The sequence below is a fragment of the Mastacembelus armatus genome, chromosome 20 (assembly GCF_900324485.2).
Source record: "Mastacembelus armatus chromosome 20, fMasArm1.2, whole genome shotgun sequence".
Taxonomy (NCBI): domain Eukaryota; kingdom Metazoa; phylum Chordata; class Actinopteri; order Synbranchiformes; family Mastacembelidae; genus Mastacembelus; species Mastacembelus armatus.
This window is the reverse complement of record NC_046652.1, coordinates 11,096,824-11,114,551: the sequence shown is the minus strand read 5'-3', so window position 1 is coordinate 11,114,551 and position 17,728 is coordinate 11,096,824. Positions and strand designations below refer to the sequence as shown.

At 41.8% G+C, this 17,728-nt stretch overlaps 2 protein-coding genes across 6 annotated transcripts in view; one reads left to right on the top strand and one right to left on the bottom strand.

The window, feature by feature from the left end:
• Positions 1 to 1,009: 1,009 nt before the first annotated feature.
• On the top strand, positions 1,010 to 6,031 carry chpf2 (chondroitin polymerizing factor 2). Its single transcript, XM_026292437.1, has 4 exons — positions 1,010 to 2,213; positions 2,770 to 3,334; positions 3,442 to 3,624; positions 4,011 to 6,031. The coding sequence occupies exons 1-4, from the start codon at positions 1,942 to 1,944 to the stop codon at positions 5,280 to 5,282; spliced, it is 2,292 nt and encodes a 763-aa protein (XP_026148222.1). The 5' UTR covers positions 1,010 to 1,941; the 3' UTR covers positions 5,283 to 6,031.
• A 3,211-nt stretch (positions 6,032 to 9,242) lies between these two features.
• smarcd3b (SWI/SNF related BAF chromatin remodeling complex subunit D3b) overlaps positions 9,243 to 17,728 on the bottom strand; it is a 35,009-nt gene continuing 26,523 nt past the window's right edge. For all 5 annotated transcript variants that reach the window (XM_026292253.1, XM_026292255.1, XM_026292252.1 and 2 more), the window contains 7 exons: positions 15,953 to 16,054; positions 15,487 to 15,648; positions 14,950 to 15,047; positions 14,127 to 14,262; positions 13,390 to 13,512; positions 12,988 to 13,089; positions 9,243 to 12,873 (listed from right to left, as the gene is read on the bottom strand). In XM_026292253.1, coding sequence (XP_026148038.1) covers positions 12,820 to 12,873; positions 12,988 to 13,089; positions 13,390 to 13,512; positions 14,127 to 14,262; positions 14,950 to 15,047; positions 15,487 to 15,648; positions 15,953 to 16,054 — 777 coding nt within the window. In that variant the 3' untranslated portion in view covers positions 9,243 to 12,819. The remainder of the gene's footprint in view (positions 12,874 to 12,987; positions 13,090 to 13,389; positions 13,513 to 14,126; positions 14,263 to 14,949; positions 15,048 to 15,486; positions 15,649 to 15,952; positions 16,055 to 17,728) is intronic.

The following is a 17,728-nucleotide window of genomic DNA, read 5'->3' as shown; positions in this document are numbered from 1 at the left end:
TCAGGTAATTACCTTTACACTAATGAAATCTTAAAAATCTGATTATTATTGTTATGGTTCTGAAGCCTAACAGTATTTTTTTTTTTTGTGAATACAATGAACTTATGACCTGTCCAGGGTGTACCCCTGCCTTTCACCCAAAGAGAGCTGGGATAGGTTCCGGCTGATCCCTGTGACCTCTAAATATGAATAAGCAGGTATAGATGATGGATGGATGGATGGATGGATGGATGGATGGATGGATGGATAAATGTGTATACATCATCAATTATCTATGCTATAGATAATGCATGGATGGATGGATGGGTATAGAAAATGGATGGATGGATGGAAAATGAACTTATATACAAAGACAATTCATAAGTTGGGGAAAAAGTAATGTTATAAATGTTTGGGACTAAATAGGCGCAGGGGTAATGCACAGTCCATTATTGCCCCATAATTAGCTACAAAGCAACAGTTCATCTATAGTAGGCAATGTTAATATACCTGCCACTAGTTATATTTCTTTAGTTCAGGTGAGATCACCCTGATTAAAGTTTCCATGATGTAAACCTGATGTTAACATATAAGGTGATAAAACAAAAATTATATAAGAGGACAAAAACGACTTCTGATCAGGATGGATTGGGCCAGTCTTTCCATTGAGGTGGTTACACGATGCATTTTTATTCTGGCTGGTCATGTCTTAGGTTTTACCAAATTTTATTATCACAAAAAACAAGAAAAATACTAAATATTTACATTAGAGGAGCTGGTAGCAGCTATTGTTCGCAATTTTAGCATACAAACCTACAAAATAGATTCATGTTTGTGGGCAGCTAATTAACTATGAACAGACTAAATGAGTATTGCTGGGTCCACAGGGTCTCAACAACAAATAATGTGCTGCAGTCACGGCCCCACACGATCATAAAATAACCATCCGGTCATTTGCATTGTGTTGTTTTGATTTTGTGCTTTAAAGTGACAGCAGGAGCAGCACGGTGATGATGAGGGTGAAAAAAAAAACACCAAGGGGACGTTATTTCTGCTGCCTGTGTGTGTGGCACTCCATGTTTGAGGAAGTCAAGAAGAAACTAAGGGGGGAAAGTGGACGATGTCGGTATGTGTGCGCTTGACGGCTTTTTACCTGTTCCGACGATAAAAACTGGGAACCGTGGGCTTCAAGACAGAGTTGGTGGATCGAGAAGCGACACATCTGCACTGAAACGACGGAAGCGATGCTAGCATGCTAGCGTTAGCCCGCTTTTTCGTGTTATCCCCGGACACAGGCGTTATGTTTGGGGTTACTCTTTCAGGTCAGGCGGTCAAATCTTTGAATCTTCTCCTCTTCACCACTAACCCGAGTCAACTGTACTAGTAAGGTCAAGGGTTTAGCATTTATTTAGCTATATAAGTTAGCTAACCGTTAGCCGACATAAGTTAAGCTAATTAACCAACTGCTAGCGTTAACTCAGAGCCAGTCAACGCAGAGAAATGTCAGGATGTACACAACACTGACTAACGGAGCCACTTTGGTTTGTTAAGGAATAGTTAGATTACACAAAACGTGAACAGATGTGTGATATTGTAAAGGGTCTAGTTAGCTAATGTTAGTTTGTTGTGACTCCGGAGATGTAACGGTAACGTTACGTTTTCTTTTTGCGTTAACGTTATTTGTAATTGGACGTGACTGTCCTTAGAGTAAAGGTCACATATAATCTTTGGTTTATTCCAAACTTCATAACGACCCGATGAGAATGAGGAAAGAGACATAATGTGAGGGCTGTTGTCTGTCGGTGGCTTCACATCTGTTTCTCTTTACAGAGGGTCGTTGTGCCTAAAATGTGTTAAGCCAGGGCAGGATTTGGCACATCTGTACAGTAATATAGTAGTTACTTAGTAGGTAGGAAACATTTCCAGACCAGCTTCATAAAGTGTAGCTCATAGCTGCCAGATATGCGTCTTGCGTCCTTTTTGGCCCTCTTCAGGCCTGCTCTCCCCCTTATTCTCGGGCTGTCTCTGGGATGCAGTCTGAGCCTTTTGATGGTGTCCTGGACACAAGGAGACACCGATGACTCCTGTAGAGATGGACTAGGAAATGGGATGCTTTTCCTGGGCAGAATAAATGCCCAGAGGGACTCACGGGATGGAGCTGGAAATGAAGACTTCCAGCCACGTATAGTGCCCTATCACAAGGACCCAAACAAGCCACACAAGAAAGTCCTCAGGTGAGTGTGAAAGTGATCTCTTCACTTTAAGCAACAACAGTGCTTTAGTGGAGCAAATGTGGCTGCTTTTCTTTTCTAAATATATACTGTAAACATATTTGTTGAAGAAGCACCACACTGAATTACTTGCAGGATTTGTTGTACAAACCTTGAGACAATTTGATTCTATTCACATTTTTTGAATAAGCTTATGTTTAAATTTCCCCTACAACTGTCTAAATGCACTGAGTGGGATGTACAGAATAGATGCCCTATACTTTATATTAGTCAGATCTGTTTGTACAAATATATAGTAGCTCAGGTATAGAAGCAATCCACAAATGTGACCCTTTTAATCATAATTCCTAATTCTTAATCAAAATCCTGCAGCTGGCCAGCCTTTTAATGCCTTCAATGTTGGTATCTATTTAGACGTGCGTGTAAATAAGGTTTAGTCTGTTACAGTTTGTATTTCTTGTAGAGGAAATTAAGTGACTGTCATAATAAATGTTATATGTACTTTGTGCTTTGGTTGTATTATTTTGTTATTTCCTTTTTTCTTTTTGTCCCTATCCAGAACACGATATATCCACACTGAATTGGGCATCAGAGAACGACTGCTTGTGGGTGTACTAACCTCTAGGGCCACTCTGAACACACTGGCTGTGGCAGTGAACCGCACAGTTGCCCACCATTTCCACCGCACCTTTTTCTTCACAGGCTTGCGCAGCCCCAAGGTGCCTCATGGCATGACCGTAGTTGCCCATGGTGACGACCGCCCAGTGTGGCTGATGTATGAGACAGTGCGTCACCTCCACCAGCACTACGGCTCAGACTATGACTGGTTCCTCTTAGCCCAGGATGACACTTACATGCAGGCGGATCGTCTGTCAGAGCTGGTGGGTCACCTCAGTGCAGGCCAGGACCTGTATATGGGGAGGGCAGAGGAGTTCATTGGTGGGGAGGAGAAGGCACGGTATTGCCATGGGGGATATGGCTACCTGTTGTCTCGCAGTTTGCTGGCTCGTCTGCAGCCTCATCTGGACACCTGTCGTAATGATATCCTAAGTGTGAGACCTGATGAGTGGCTGGGCCGCTGCATTATTGACTACCTGGGTCTTAGCTGTGTGGAGGTGCACCAGGTAAAAAAAAAAAAAAACAATAGAAATGTACATGGAAATTATGGCAGGAAGAATGGCCATAATATGTTTTCTTATCATACCTATGTATATGTCTGTTTGGCTCACAGGAGTTGACCTACCGTTACTTTGAGCTTGGGAAAAATGCAGATCCAGAGCGTGAAGACAGCATGCAGTTTAAAAATGCCTTCACAGTTCATCCTGTATCAGACCCAAATCTCATGTATCGCCTACATAAACGCTTCAGCCAGATTGAGCTTGAATGGACCTACCTACAGATCCAGCAGCTTCAGGTTTGTAATACTTGATTGCTCATTTTGACATCTATAAACTACTATTTTTCTGCATGATAATGCTGATTGGACAAATTGGACACTTTTTGAACCAAGGATGAAATTCCTGCTTCATATATGTCAGAAAGTTAGGAAAATGGATTAGTGTTTCTCTGGGACATGAAATCTTACATTTCATTATCATCTCATTCTCAGCAGTTCTGAATATGATCTACTTGAGATGTCTCATTATATAATTAAAGTAGCTGCCATAGAGTCATTAGTTTATGGTTCAGTGGGGATGTTTTCAAATATACCCAACAGAGCAATTAAGTATGTCATGAAGGGAAATTACATTACATTACATAATTAATTACATTTAAGAAATGTTTGTGTGTACTCATTAGATGCAGATCAACAACCTGAGTGATCTGACACCAGAGGGTAAGGCTGGAGTCACGTGGCCCATTGGAATCAATCCTCCCTTCAAACCAAGAACCCGTTTTGAGGTTATAAACTGGGAGTATTTTACAGAAGAGCATATTTACTCCTGCATTGACAACTCTCCAAAGTGCGAGTTGAGAGGAGCGGACCGTGCTGACGTAAATGCAGTTCTGGAGATTGCAGTAGAGCGTCTGAACGAGCGCTACCAGCCACAGCTACGTTTCCAAAAACGGCGCCTACTTAACGGCTATCGGCGCTTTGATCCTACCCGTGGTATGGAATACATGCTAGACCTCGCACTGGAAGCCTACACCCAGAAAGGCCACAGTCAAGTAATTGCAAAACGAGTCAACCTGTTGCGACCTCTAAGTGCAGTTGAGATTATCCCTATGCCTTATGTGACGGAGGCAACAAGGGTGCAGGTCATCCTACCTGTCACTGCCCAGGATCAGGACTTTGTTGGTAACTTCCTCGACATGTATGTGATGAACACTCTGGACACCCATGATAATGTTTTACTCACCTTCTTGTTCATATATGATCCATTTGATGCACAGCGAGTCAGCCAGACTGATGTGTTTGCTGGCATCAAAGCCATGATAGGGGAAGTGGAGAAACGCTATGGAGATGTGAAAATCCCTTGGATCAGCGTGAAGACGGAGGTGCCCTCACAGGTTAAACTGATGGACATCATCTCCAAGAAGCACCCAGTGGATACACTATTTTTCCTTGCTAGTGTTTGGACAGAGGTCAACGCAGATTTCCTGAACCGCTGTAGAATGAATGCCATCAGCAACTGGCAAGTGTTCTTTCCCATTCACTTCCAAGAGTACAACCCTGCTGTCATTTACCGCGACCAGCAGCCCTCCGCCGCATCCTCTTTTGCTTCTGAGTCACTGCGAGACGGTCGCTTTGACCGCCATGTGTTTGATGAGGCCTGCTTTTACAATGCAGACTATATGACTGCACGAACCAAGATGGCTGCTGACATCCTAGACAATGAGGAACTGCTAGAAAGCATGGATGTCTACGACATATTTGTTCGTTATTCAGGCCTGCACGTGTTCAGAGCTGTAGAACCAGCGCTGATCCAGAAATATGTCAGGCGAGCATGCAACCCTCGCTTCAGCGAGGATATCTACCATCGCTGTGTGCTTAGCAACCTGGAGGGTCTTGGGTCACGCTCACATCTAGCCATGGCTCTGTTTGAACAGGAGCAGGCCAACAGCACCTAAAGGCCTGACTAATGTGACTTAAAACATGCTGCCTGGTCTAAGGGATACTCATGCAGAATAATGTGAATTGTAATATATTACATTGTGAGCCAAACACTGAAATTCTCATCCTTGTATTTGGCAAAAAGGTGATATCAGCTTAAAAAAAAACAAAAAAACAGCACCATCTCGCTTATGGACACTTTGACAAAGCAAATGTATATTGATGCATAAGTTGTATCCTGCAGCTTCACTTCTGACTTATGTGTCTAAATTTGAATCTCTCTAGACACACAGTTCTAGACACATTATAAGTCATGGAGGTGCCCTTTCATGCACCTCTCTGGACATGGACTACCAACATTCACACAATACAGATACGTTACTTGTCTGTATTTCTGCTGTTTGTGGAGCTGAGGAATAATATTTATACTCCAATAAATATAAGATGTTCTGTCTTGAAACAAATGCCCGAAGGCCTTTGTTGTTAATTCTTTGAGACGAGAAATTGGAGCCACAGTGAAGATTAAGAAAATGGAAACAAGCAGAAGCCATTGGCTGCCTTTTATTTTAAAATATGTTGTTATGTGATATTAAAGTGATAAATCTGCTCCAAGAACTTGCTTTATTCATATTATTTAGAGTGAAGTTTTTATAAGGTACTTTTTAAATTGTCCATTATATGATTGGCTGAGCTAAACAAAAACTAATATGGCAAAAAAATCTTTGCTACCAATGGTGTGCTGAGATTTCATTAAAATACATCTTGTCATCTTTGCAGTTATTTGTTCTGTAGCGCCTGTAAGTAGTGAACACTTCGTTCCGAAACAGCCTGCCCCACCTCAACTCCTCATATTAAAACAGTAATTCTCCACCCATCCAGGCCTCCCTGGGTTGTTGGCAAGTATTTTGTACATGTGTGTTCAGGGAGAGAAGTGAACCCAGTGCCCAGAGGGAGGGTCATGTCTGCCTAGCCAAAGTCTGCTGTGGTGTGGGTGGTAAACCTTCACAGCAAAGTGGTTGAACAAGCTGAATGGCTTACTTCACACACCCTTCCCCCCCTCCTCTTTCCTCTGAAGAGGTGAGATGGTTGCACTGAGGCCCCCTAACTTCCCCCCTCCCAGTTCAGGAGAATGGTGGGAGCAGCAGAATGAATGAGGCTCTTACTGAGCTGGAATATGACTGTAATTGCCATTACAGTATTGCTGCAGTGTGGAAAAGTCTCCGCCTCATTCTTTGTGGTGAGGCCAGTGAACAATAAAATCCCTGTCTGCCATCTCTGACGAGCACCTTGCTCATGCAGAAGATTTCAACCACCAGTGAGCTTGAGTGCAGAACGAATATCTTGCTCATGCAGAGTATAACGGGGGCTCTTTCAAAGAACGATAATGTAGCAGAGTGCACTATTATGTGCATAATTGGATAGAGCAGGCTATAAGCTAGGAGAAGAAATGGGAGATCTGAAAAACCCTCATTTGAGTGCGTCTATTATCTAGGACTTTGGAGTAACACCAGTACCTAAATGTTTGAATAGTGTCCTTGATTCATAAAGGACTGGTGACCTGTCCAGGGACCTGTCCAGGGTGTACCCCTGCCTTCCACCCGAGAGAGAGCTGGGATAGGCTCCAGCAGATCCCCGTGACCCTGAGCCAGGAAAAGCGGGTATAGAAAATGGATGGATGGATTCATAAAGGCATATTATTTATTTTTTAAAAATAAGTTTACTATCCTTACTGTCCATAATTACACAGCACAATTGTCAATTTATTATTTCCCCTGTAGATATTTTATAAATGATTCAGCAAATATTTGACATTTTTTAAAATAAAAAAAAGTTTATATTAAGACCTCTTAATTTTACAACATGTGGCTCTCCTTTAAGTGCAGGCATTTTATTTTATGTTACTTTATTTTACTTTTACGGTACTGTCCCAGCAAAGCCAGAAAGACCACAACACTAATGCAAGAACCCGTGCCCATACATAGATAAAGCATTAGAGAAAGGTGTTCGCATTACTGTCATGATATTTATGTTAACTGTATACAATAAAGTGAAAGAAAAAGGAAAAACGCATTATACATGATCATTTGTGCACCTACACATAAATACGAAGTGTTATGGGCACCAAAGATGAAACTTAGCATATGAAAAAGAAAACCTTAAATTGGAGAGGTTTTCCTTGATGAAATATACACTGTGAGAGGAATAAGCATTATTTATTAAGTCATATATAAAATAAATATTTGTTTCCCTAATAATTTGGCTCCCTTTTTTTAGTTTCATATCATAGACTAAACTTAATATAACTAAACTGTAACCCACAAACACCTTATGGGCTAAAAACAATCCTATTCTTTAACTGAGGCCATGGCAGATTTTACACTCCAGTTATACTTAGGGGCAATTTCTCCATTTTGAAAGTTCAAGAATTATCCTTTTCAGTTTTGTCATTGCACGCTAGCATTTACTTTGTGCTTAGTCCTCTTTAAAGCAAAATGTATCGTATTTTTGTGTCCCTGGCTTTGAGAAGCTATAGTACAGCACATTAAAATGCAAATTGTTGCAAAAAAAAACGTAATCACATGTTCCCACAGGGAAGAGGGGAACTGTTGTTATGTGCATAGGAAAGCATGTACATGTAAACATGTTGATCAGTTATGAAAGTGAAAAAAAAGACACTTTAGATATCATGGCATTTACAAACTTTGGCAAGCGCTTCTTTATTTACATCCAGGCTGCCTCGCAGTGTCACACCTGTTTTCCCTTTATTTTCTCTTTTTGCAGAATGTAATCACCAAACAAGTTGCTCTTTACAGATATACAATATTATGTATACTATAATCTTCCTGTCGGTGACCCTCTGACAACAGTGTAAACGGAGAGAAACAGCATTTCCCACCCTTCAGAAACACATGCAGGGAGTGGGACAAACGTGAACACGATGCCAGGGTGAAGTAACAGGACGCACAATACAGTCTGTTAACGTGTCAGATACTGTGCTGCTCACAGCTGGGGTGACCCAGGATCTGCAGCTTCTAGTTTCCTCCACAAGAGAGTGGTAGTGATTCAGTGACAACAATGTAAATGCCCTGGGCATACAAAAAAAAAAAAAAAAAAAAAAAAAAAATCACTCTGGGTCAGACACAGGACTAAGATACTACTAATGACTACGTTTCTCTAATGAGTGCAGTTAATATAACTTAGTCCTAGTAACAAAAACACATTTCAGAAAAATCACACCTACAGTTAGTTGCTGGTATGGCATATCATTTTTGGCAAAGACATCTCCAGAAGGCATTTCAACAAATTTGATGAGTCAAAAGCTCATCACAGACTGCTATGCCAGCTTTTTCATATTTACACATACTGTTTCATCAGACGTATTAATTAATGTCCTTGGAGCATGCATAGGCCATCGAAATCATCCAATGACTTTTTGTATACGCTGGGTCACCCATGACGATTCGTCCCGACGAATAGTTACAGCACAGTGCAAAGAAACCTGGGAAAGGTTCCAGCTAGAAACTGACTGCTGATAATATGAAAATCCTTCATCTGACATCACAACATATACAGACAAGTCAAGTGTCATTAGAAAATGTAAAATGAGATCGGTGCAGATTATATTGTGTTTACAGCTACTGAGAGTGAAAGTGAGGGAGGTCTTTCTTTGTTGCAGCTTCTAGCTCCCACGATAGATATGAGATGGACCTAAAATTAACCACCTCGACCCAAGATAGTACACAGAGGAACACTAACATTCCTGCCCTACTAATTCAAAACTCATGGAGCTCCCATACTGCACCATTAACTCACCCACCCCCCAAGTCCAAATCCCTCAAAACACACACACACACACACACACGCACGCAAATAGTCTGTCATATACTGTACAGTTGGCCCTCTTAAGGGAAAAACATATTTACATTCACATCTCTAGAAAATAAAAGAAAAAACCCTTCATTTTTCTTCTTAATGTAACATTAAAAGTCTGGAAAAGGGCAAAGCCTTCCAAACCTGGGCTTGTTATTGCAATAACAGTTTTAGGGTTTGTTTAAAATAACTTGAAGCCTAATTGGCTACTAGGGAAAACATTTAGGATTTAGAAATCCTCTCTGAAACTACTCAGTGTCTGGATTTGTTTATCTGAAAAGTTCATTTTGGATTTTTTTTTTTTTATTAAACCCAGGCCCAGTCTTTTGCCTGTTTCTATTTCAGCAATCATGTTCTCTTCTTCTTGTTGCAACCTTTGGTAACACCTTCATGACAATAACTAGTGAACTACTACATAAAGAAGAAGCAGTGAGTGGCTTTGATTAAGCAAATCAGGTCAACAAGTCCAACACTTACAGGTATATTTGTCTTTTTTTTGTACGATTAAGGGAAGAAAAGCTATTATTATGATGATCAATACTCGGTTTATCCTTCATGAAAACACTATAGTTGCTATAAACAGACATGGATCTGTTAAGGTTAATTTACCTAATACTGACGTAGGAATTCCTTCAAAAAAAAGAATAAGACTCTAATGAGACAGACTAGCAGTTTCTCAACTGATTCACTCAAACCTGAAAATGAATGTAACTCACACCTCTATTTTATAGCAATGATTCCCTGCAACCACTATAGGGTTAAATGGAGGCAGATGATTCGCTGTGGCGACCCCTGAAGGGAGCAGCCGAATGGAAAAGAAGAAGATTCCCTGCAACCGCCCAGTGTGTTGCACTCAACTTTGCTGGTGTAATTAATCAATCTTTGAAAAACCCTACCCTAATGAGAACAAATGAAAACACACGTAGTCACACTTACAATCATACCTATGAAAATAATAAAGGAGTTTCAAGAAATTGAAAAAAGAAAAACATTAAATATGAAGATTCATCCAGAGCGCTATGAGGTTTGACTGTGACAACAGGTTTCGTCATGTACATTTCTGTATGGTACAGTAGCAAACTCTAAGAGATAAGAATCACAGCCATGTGTAAGCAGCCAGTTGAGCGTATCTTGACATGAAGGGGAGGGGGGGTTTATAGTGACATATTTATTAAGCAGTGTGAAGTAATAAAGAGGATAATTTATTAGCCAGTGAGTATGAGGATGTTTGTTGTCTGAAAGGTTTGAACACAAGAGTTTTGACCTCTCGTGCAGCTGAATACATGCAGTGCGATGTCCTCACAGTTCTGCACAAGTCGTGACAAATATGCGGTGGACGCTTATGTGCGTTGACATCTACGTGCACATCGCTGCTGTCGAGTGAAAACCTCCTCCTGTAATTTCAAATTTCTTTTCAAAACTGGGGATATCTCACGTGCACTGTCATCACTAAACCAGACGCATTAAAAAAAAAAAAACTTTGAGAATGTTTTTTAAACATTTGTAGAGGTTTCCTCCAAGAATTGCCAACATAACATGGTGGAGGGGTTTGTGTACCCCAGTGATCCTAGGAGTGTGTTGTGGTCCCAGGCGAGTGGCCAAACAAAGAATTCTTTCAAGAACCCCAGTGTCACCTTGCTTTATTAATGAAACTGGGGCCCCATCCTGGAGCCAGACCTGTGTGGGGAGCTTGCCATGAGCATCTGGTAGGCAACCTCAGCCCCCAAAAAACATCTGGAGCTACCCCCTGTGGGTCTACCATTTGCAGGGACAGGGCACCAGCAGAGGTCCTGCACCTGGGCATGACAATCCCTTGCTGGTTGACTGGTTTTAGCGGTGTGGAATGTCACCTTTCAGGTGGGGAAGGAGCTGGATCGGGTGCAGAAGTACTGGCTCCAGAACCAAACTCCTAGAGAGGGACGGATCTCTGCTCTTTTCCAGAGTTGCTAAGGGTGAGAGGCGCCGGGCAGGTATGGGGATACTCACAAACTGCTGGCTGTACACTGCCGTTTGGAGAACAAGATGGTCATCTTTATGTGAGTCCAAGCTGGTCAGAGGGAAGCTCTGAGTAACATGGATGAGGGTGATTAAGAGGAATGGCTGTCCCGATCCAAACAGGAGTGATGCCTTGTTTTTGAACTTCAGTCCTGTTCTGTCCTTCATGGACTGGCCATAGGAAACACCTTGTTCGAATATAGTGTGATTCACAAGTGTAAGTACCAGAACACCTTAAGCCTAAGGCTGATGATTGGCTTTGTGGTTGTATCATCTGATCTGTGGCTTGTACACTCAAGTAAAGAGGGGAGCAGAGCTGTCAACTGCACCACCTGGTGGTGAGTCAGATCAGTTGGTAGGGGAGGCTGGTGGACAATCTTGAAAACCCAAACATGTAGTGAGGGTGAGCTGGGAATGTCTGGCTGAAGCCCTTACTCATCAGGTCTTCCTTTGGAAAAATTTCTAATGCATCCCAGGGACATGGAATCCGAGTGGGCCAGGTTTCGATCCTCCACGAAAAAACACAGGAGTGGGAGGCGTTTGGAGAGACTGGAGAAGGACTTTCACTTGGCCACAAGGAAGTCTGGCAAACCACTGGAAAGTCTGTGGGGCTTGGCACAGCCTGTGTTCAGCAGGGGAGGAGGACTGCTGACTCTGACTATGGATGTCATTGGTCACTGGAAAGAACACTGAGGAACTCCTGAACCCAGCTAAAATGTTCCAGTAGGACGTTGACTTAGGGGCAGCCTCACTCATATCTTTGGCAGAGGTCTCTGAGGTAGGTGAGAAGCTCCTCACCAGCAAGGTGCCAGGTGTGGATGAGATTCGCCCTGAGATGCTGAAGCCTTTGGGTGTTGTAGGGCTGTCTTGGCTGACATATCTTGATCTTGCATGGAGGTCGGGGACAGTGCCTGTGGACCACAGGATGTGCAACAATTCCACTGCTTAGCCTCACCATAAAAACCTATGCCAGGGTGCTGGAAAGAAGGCTCCGGCTGATTGCTGAACCTCAGATTTAGGAAGAGCAGTGTGAATTCTGTCCTGGCTGTGGACCAACCTTGCTTTGTAGACTTGGAGAAGGCTTTTGATTTGGTCTTTGAATTTACCAGTCAACCTATGTTCCAATCCATGGTCATGGTCATAAGCTTTGGGTAGTGACCAAAATAATGAAATTACAAATACAGGTGGCCTCTATTCATTTCCTCTGTAGGTAGCCCAGCTCAGCCCAGAGCTGGTGCAGAGTTCGGACATCTGGAGGGAGCTTGGTGGAGAGTTTCTGCTCTATCATGCCGAAAGGAGGAAGTGCAGGTGATTTGAGATCTGAGCAGGATTCCTCCTGGGGACGTTTTACTGGAGGTTTTCTAGGTATGTCCAATTGAAAGGAGGCCCCATGGTAGACACAGAATACACTGGAGTGACTATGTATCTCATCTAACTTTGGAATGCCCAGCCCCCCCCCCCAGGAGGAGCTAGAAAACAATGCTGGTAAGAGGGAAGTCTGGACTACCTCCCTAAACATACTGCCACTGAGACCCAACTCTGGATCAACAGCAGAAAATGTAGGGTTGGATGAATGGATGTATGGATTTGTAGAGGTATAAGGTTTCACAAGACTACAGCGATGGCCTCATACACGCTCAAACACACACGACTCTGAAATCTGATGCAGAGATTCAGGAGGGCCTTAGTTTAGGTGTTACGGACGGCTAAGGCCTGTTCCAGCTCCTGTCTCCGCTGCTGGATCTGTCATGGAAAAAGGAGAAAGAAAACCATATACAACACCTAAGCATCTAGAGGCAGAGCTACAGGGGATGTGTCAGAAAGAAGGCAAAAGACCGTGAGGTGCTGTGTCCTCACCTTGCAGTAGAAGTAGCGGCTGACGGCCTCCTGTGACCAGGGCTCATGATAAAACGCAGCCCGTCTCTCCTCTTCGGGATTCCCCACCACGTCGGTCATTAACTACACCCAGTGAGAAGGCAGCAGTAATGTGTTATTAATGATAGGAGTAAATAATAACCATCATTTATGTTATATGTGACATATGTTGATAAAAGGGTGGCATTAGATATTGATCTGTGTATCTGTAACACTCTGGCCTACAGCAAGATTTCTCAAACCCTGTAGTTTGAGGGACACCATCTGAACAGATGGGAAGGTTGGATACATAATTTAAAGGCTGCAAGGTGTTGTGTTAGTGGGACTTTGTGAAACGTGTGACAAAAGTGTGTCCACGTCTGAATATAAATAGCAGTGTCTAACCTTAAGGTCTCGGCTCTGGGATTTGAGCCAGTCCTGGATGTAGCCTTTGGGATCTCTGGAGAAACTGAGCATGAAGTCCCTCTGGATCTTCAGCTGGTTGATTGATTCAATGGTCTCATGGATCTGAAAGGAAAACAACATTCAACAAATCTCAGTGCTTCCTCCTTCAGCTGTGCCATCAAAAAAAAAAAAAAACAAAACAAACAAAAAAAAACAAGTACAACCACAATAACTCCAAATAATGACCTATGTCTTCTCATGAAAACATTCAAATTAGACACATCTGGTAGAACTACTTTCACTGAGAGGAAATACATATTTCAGCAGGATGTTACTGTATGTCAATGGAAGAAAATATGACCATCTGTCGCAAGTATCAGATTAGGAATCTGTGTCTTTTTCAGTAGTTTATCTACTTTTCATGCAAAATGTAACTGCAGCCTCTTGGTGCGCTATAGCATCCTTAAACAAGACACCAACCCCTAACTAACAATGGGATTATTATCAGAGTGATCTGCTCTTGACAAATATGTGTCTGTTGAATGTAAATTTTGCTGCTTTTTAACAATGATATAGTAGCTTCCACTTTTAAACTACTAGAATAAAACAGCATCTGTTAAAAATCTACGCAATAAAATATGGTGAGGCAGATTACCTGACACCTCAGTGTGATACACAGCCTCAAAGGAAGATATAATCAATCTGGAGTGTGTTTTCTGTGATGCTGGTGATTTCACCTTATTGTCAAGTGAGGCGATTTCCTGCTGGTTGGCAGTGGAAAGGAGGAAGCTGCTCATCTGGCTCTTCAGGGGGTCTTCCACCTCCACGTCGATGTCGTAGCAGGCTGTCTTCTTCTGGTCATTGGGGTCCACGCTTAACAGGGACCGAGGACAGAATAGAAACGATGCAAAGAAAACAGTAGGAAGAGAACAATAAATCAAAGCTGAGAGGCAAACTGCAAAGCATTAATTTATGCAGACGAGGAAAAGAGATGCGCTTACAGAAATTTTTTACAGAACCTAAAAAGAAACCCATTCAATGAATCCTTGAAAGCAAGTCATCTCTTGGTGCCTGATCCATGAAACCCTAGCACCTATTGTGCCCTAATTATATGTTGTTGTTTTTTTTTTTCTTCTTTCTTTTGTACTGGATAATAACAGCCCTGAATAATAGTAAGTTTCGGTTACTAAGAAAAACATTAATTAGGTTTTGGCTGTATAGTCTGTAAACAAAGCTCTATGGTCTAAAGGTTTCTAGATATTTGAGCTAAACTGCACTTTTTTCTACAAGCTCAAGAATAAAGGATCTAACCAAAAACATCAAATACATTTTGACACAAGTGGGAAAGCATCAAGAGATCGCCCATTTCAGTACAAGGAAAACATGCAACGTGCAAAACATTAAAAAAAAAAAAAAAAACCTTTAAACATACTTAATATTTGTGTCACCTGTCTTATGTGATTTGTCTGCAACTCACTGTCATTGCTGCCTGCCTTGCTAAAGCAAAAATAGATTTATTATGGATAAACAAGGTTTATATTTTGTAAAACTTCAATCTACCTGATAACATGGTTTATGACAATGGGGTCAGGGGGCAAGAGGAGGTTAGTTAGACGCTGGGGGATCTCAGAGAATTTCAGCCGAGGGCAGTCAAAAATCTGTAATCAAGAGCGAAAATAAAATCAGTGTTAAAATGACATTTAAGTTATGAGCCACAATAAACTGATAAGAAAGAACTGTTTGTTGTCTTTTGTTGGATCTTGCTACAAAGTTTGATCCATGTGCATCCAGCGTTTTCAGCTTCTAGTGTTATTTTACTTTTACTGACATTATTTTTAAACTCTAGTGCAGTGGAACACATTACTCTCTTTTGTTTAGGTTTGACAGTAATTGAAGCTTTACTCTGACATATAGGTAGAACCGAGGAAGATAAAGTAGAGTATGAATCATCCATCATTTTGAAACCACAGTGTTCAATATCATAAGACAGATATTTTCCACCTTGCTCATGTTTTGCAAGTAAAATCCTATTTCCAGCAACACTGACACTAATATTTACACAGCTATGTGATTTGTAACACACAGGGAGTCCTGTACCTGTTGAAAGTACTTGTCACAGTTGATGTACTCCTTGTCATGGGAGTCCTGCAGTTTGTTGGTCTTGACGTATTGCCAGAGGGCCTGGATGATGCAGGAGCGAGTCTGAGTGTGAATACCAAGCAGGCGAGCCAGGCGAGGGTCCAGCTTAAACTGGGGAGGCTGCAGAGACAACATAATCACATTACAGCAGTTTTTACAGCCGCCTACCTCAGAGCCTTTACATCAGCTCCATCAAATCTGACATCCTTATCATATTCCGCCGGCTTGGAAACGGATGTCAGGTTCAAAACAGAGTCTTAAACGCACCACAGTGTTTCTGTACAGCAGTGTTATCAGTGACGTGAGGCCTGCAGGTTGTCACTACAGCCGCTGATTTCATGGCCTGGGTTAGTCAGACACTTGTCACAGATACAAGTCTATTTCTGGAAAGAGTTGTGTGTTGTTGGCTGTGTGGCACCCTTACCTGGTAGTCCAGCATCAGCAGCAGAGTGCAGCGCACACTCACATCTCCCGGCCGCTTCACCTGGAAGCCATCCGTTTCTTGGGTGGTGGGCGTACGATGCCACTGAAGAGCAAACGCAAAACATCGCACAGTGACTACAAGTCTCAACCGAGCATATTCAGACTGAATGCTCATTTAATTTGTTTTTAGCACTTCATCATCTGTTGGTTTTAAAGTTTGTTATTCAGAGTCGCTAATGAATTCCTTATTTTTCAGCAAACAGCTTATTTTGGAAAAGGGTAAATGTGACATTTGCCATGCACAAATCAAAACTCAGCAGCATCTGAACCAGAATGTAACAACAGCTTTTGTGTTGATTGCTCACGTTTCACATCAAGCCCCGCCCACACTCTCCTGATTACAGTCTTTCTTTACATTTGCAGATGGTGGTCAGTTAACCAATTTGTCCAGGATCAGAATTGATGGACTGCTAGAACTACTGGATGGATTGCTTTTAAATTATGCACAAATATTTATGGTGGCCAAAGGAATAAGACTAATGATGCTGTGGATCCCCTGACTTTTCCTGCAGCACAACCATGAGGTTTGTGGTTTTGAGTAAAATGACTTGCCAACTACTGTGTGGATTGCCATGAATTTTGCTATTGAGACTGGTGTTCCCCTGAGGAGGAACTGTAATAGCTTTGGTAATCAACTAGTGCCCTCATGCACGTCAAAGGTTAAGTTTAGCTTATACTTCAGTTAATGACCAAATAATGTTCCCACCAACCTTGGCTTTGGTTTTTGTTTAATGCGTATTAGCAAACTGTACCTTACTAGCACACTACACCAAAAACTCTGGATAGAAATTGATGCGTCACCACTTTCTGCCACTATGTAACAGTGAGGCCAAAATATCTTGAATACACTGGCTGCCAACTTGTTTTTTGCACATTTTCACATCCACATTTTGCGCAGAAGCAACGAGACGTGGTATCAGGCCACCAGTCAAAGCTGTCAAGTATACACCTGCTTTTATAACGTCTTAAAACGCACGACAAAAATAAACACAAATCAGCGTGATAGTATCGACCTAAAATAATGTAAATAATTACAGGGATTTTTTTTTTCAATTTGTGCTTTGGGTTTTAGTTTGTCTCATGTCCCATCCACTAATGTGTAGGGAGGGTTTGTTTGGTTTATGACTTTAATGCAATCAGCCACCAGGGGGCGACCAACTTTTTTGTGGCTTTATGTCTGGGAGCTGTCACATTGTCCTTCTATGCACTAAAGTATGATGAAAACAGCAGGTTTGCATGCTGATATGTTTATATATAGCTTTAACCAAATTTTCAGAGTAAAAGAATCAGTACAGTATAAAGAGAAACCAAAACAGCCAACGTTTACTCATGTGGCTTTAGAGCTGAATGTCACATTTGTGTTTACATACAATACAATATAGATCAAACGTGAGTCAACACTTGGTCAAATATTGTTATCTTCTGAGATTTTAGGCTTTTATTGTTGGATTCGTTTAATGTTTTAATCACTGAAACACAAAATCAATCCTCATGCCTAATTTTAGTGCCTGCTTTTCAACTGCAAGGTTGCATAAATACACTGCTTTGTGTGTGGAACGATTGATTTGAAAACACTGCACCCTCTGCTAATATTGCTCCACTTCCTAACCACTGCTGCAACTGTTCCTTCTTATACTCGGGAGTCTACTGATGTTCTCATTCCCACTTCCATTTTTATAAAGCCTCACAGCCGGGTTTCTTACTTATTCAGGAAATT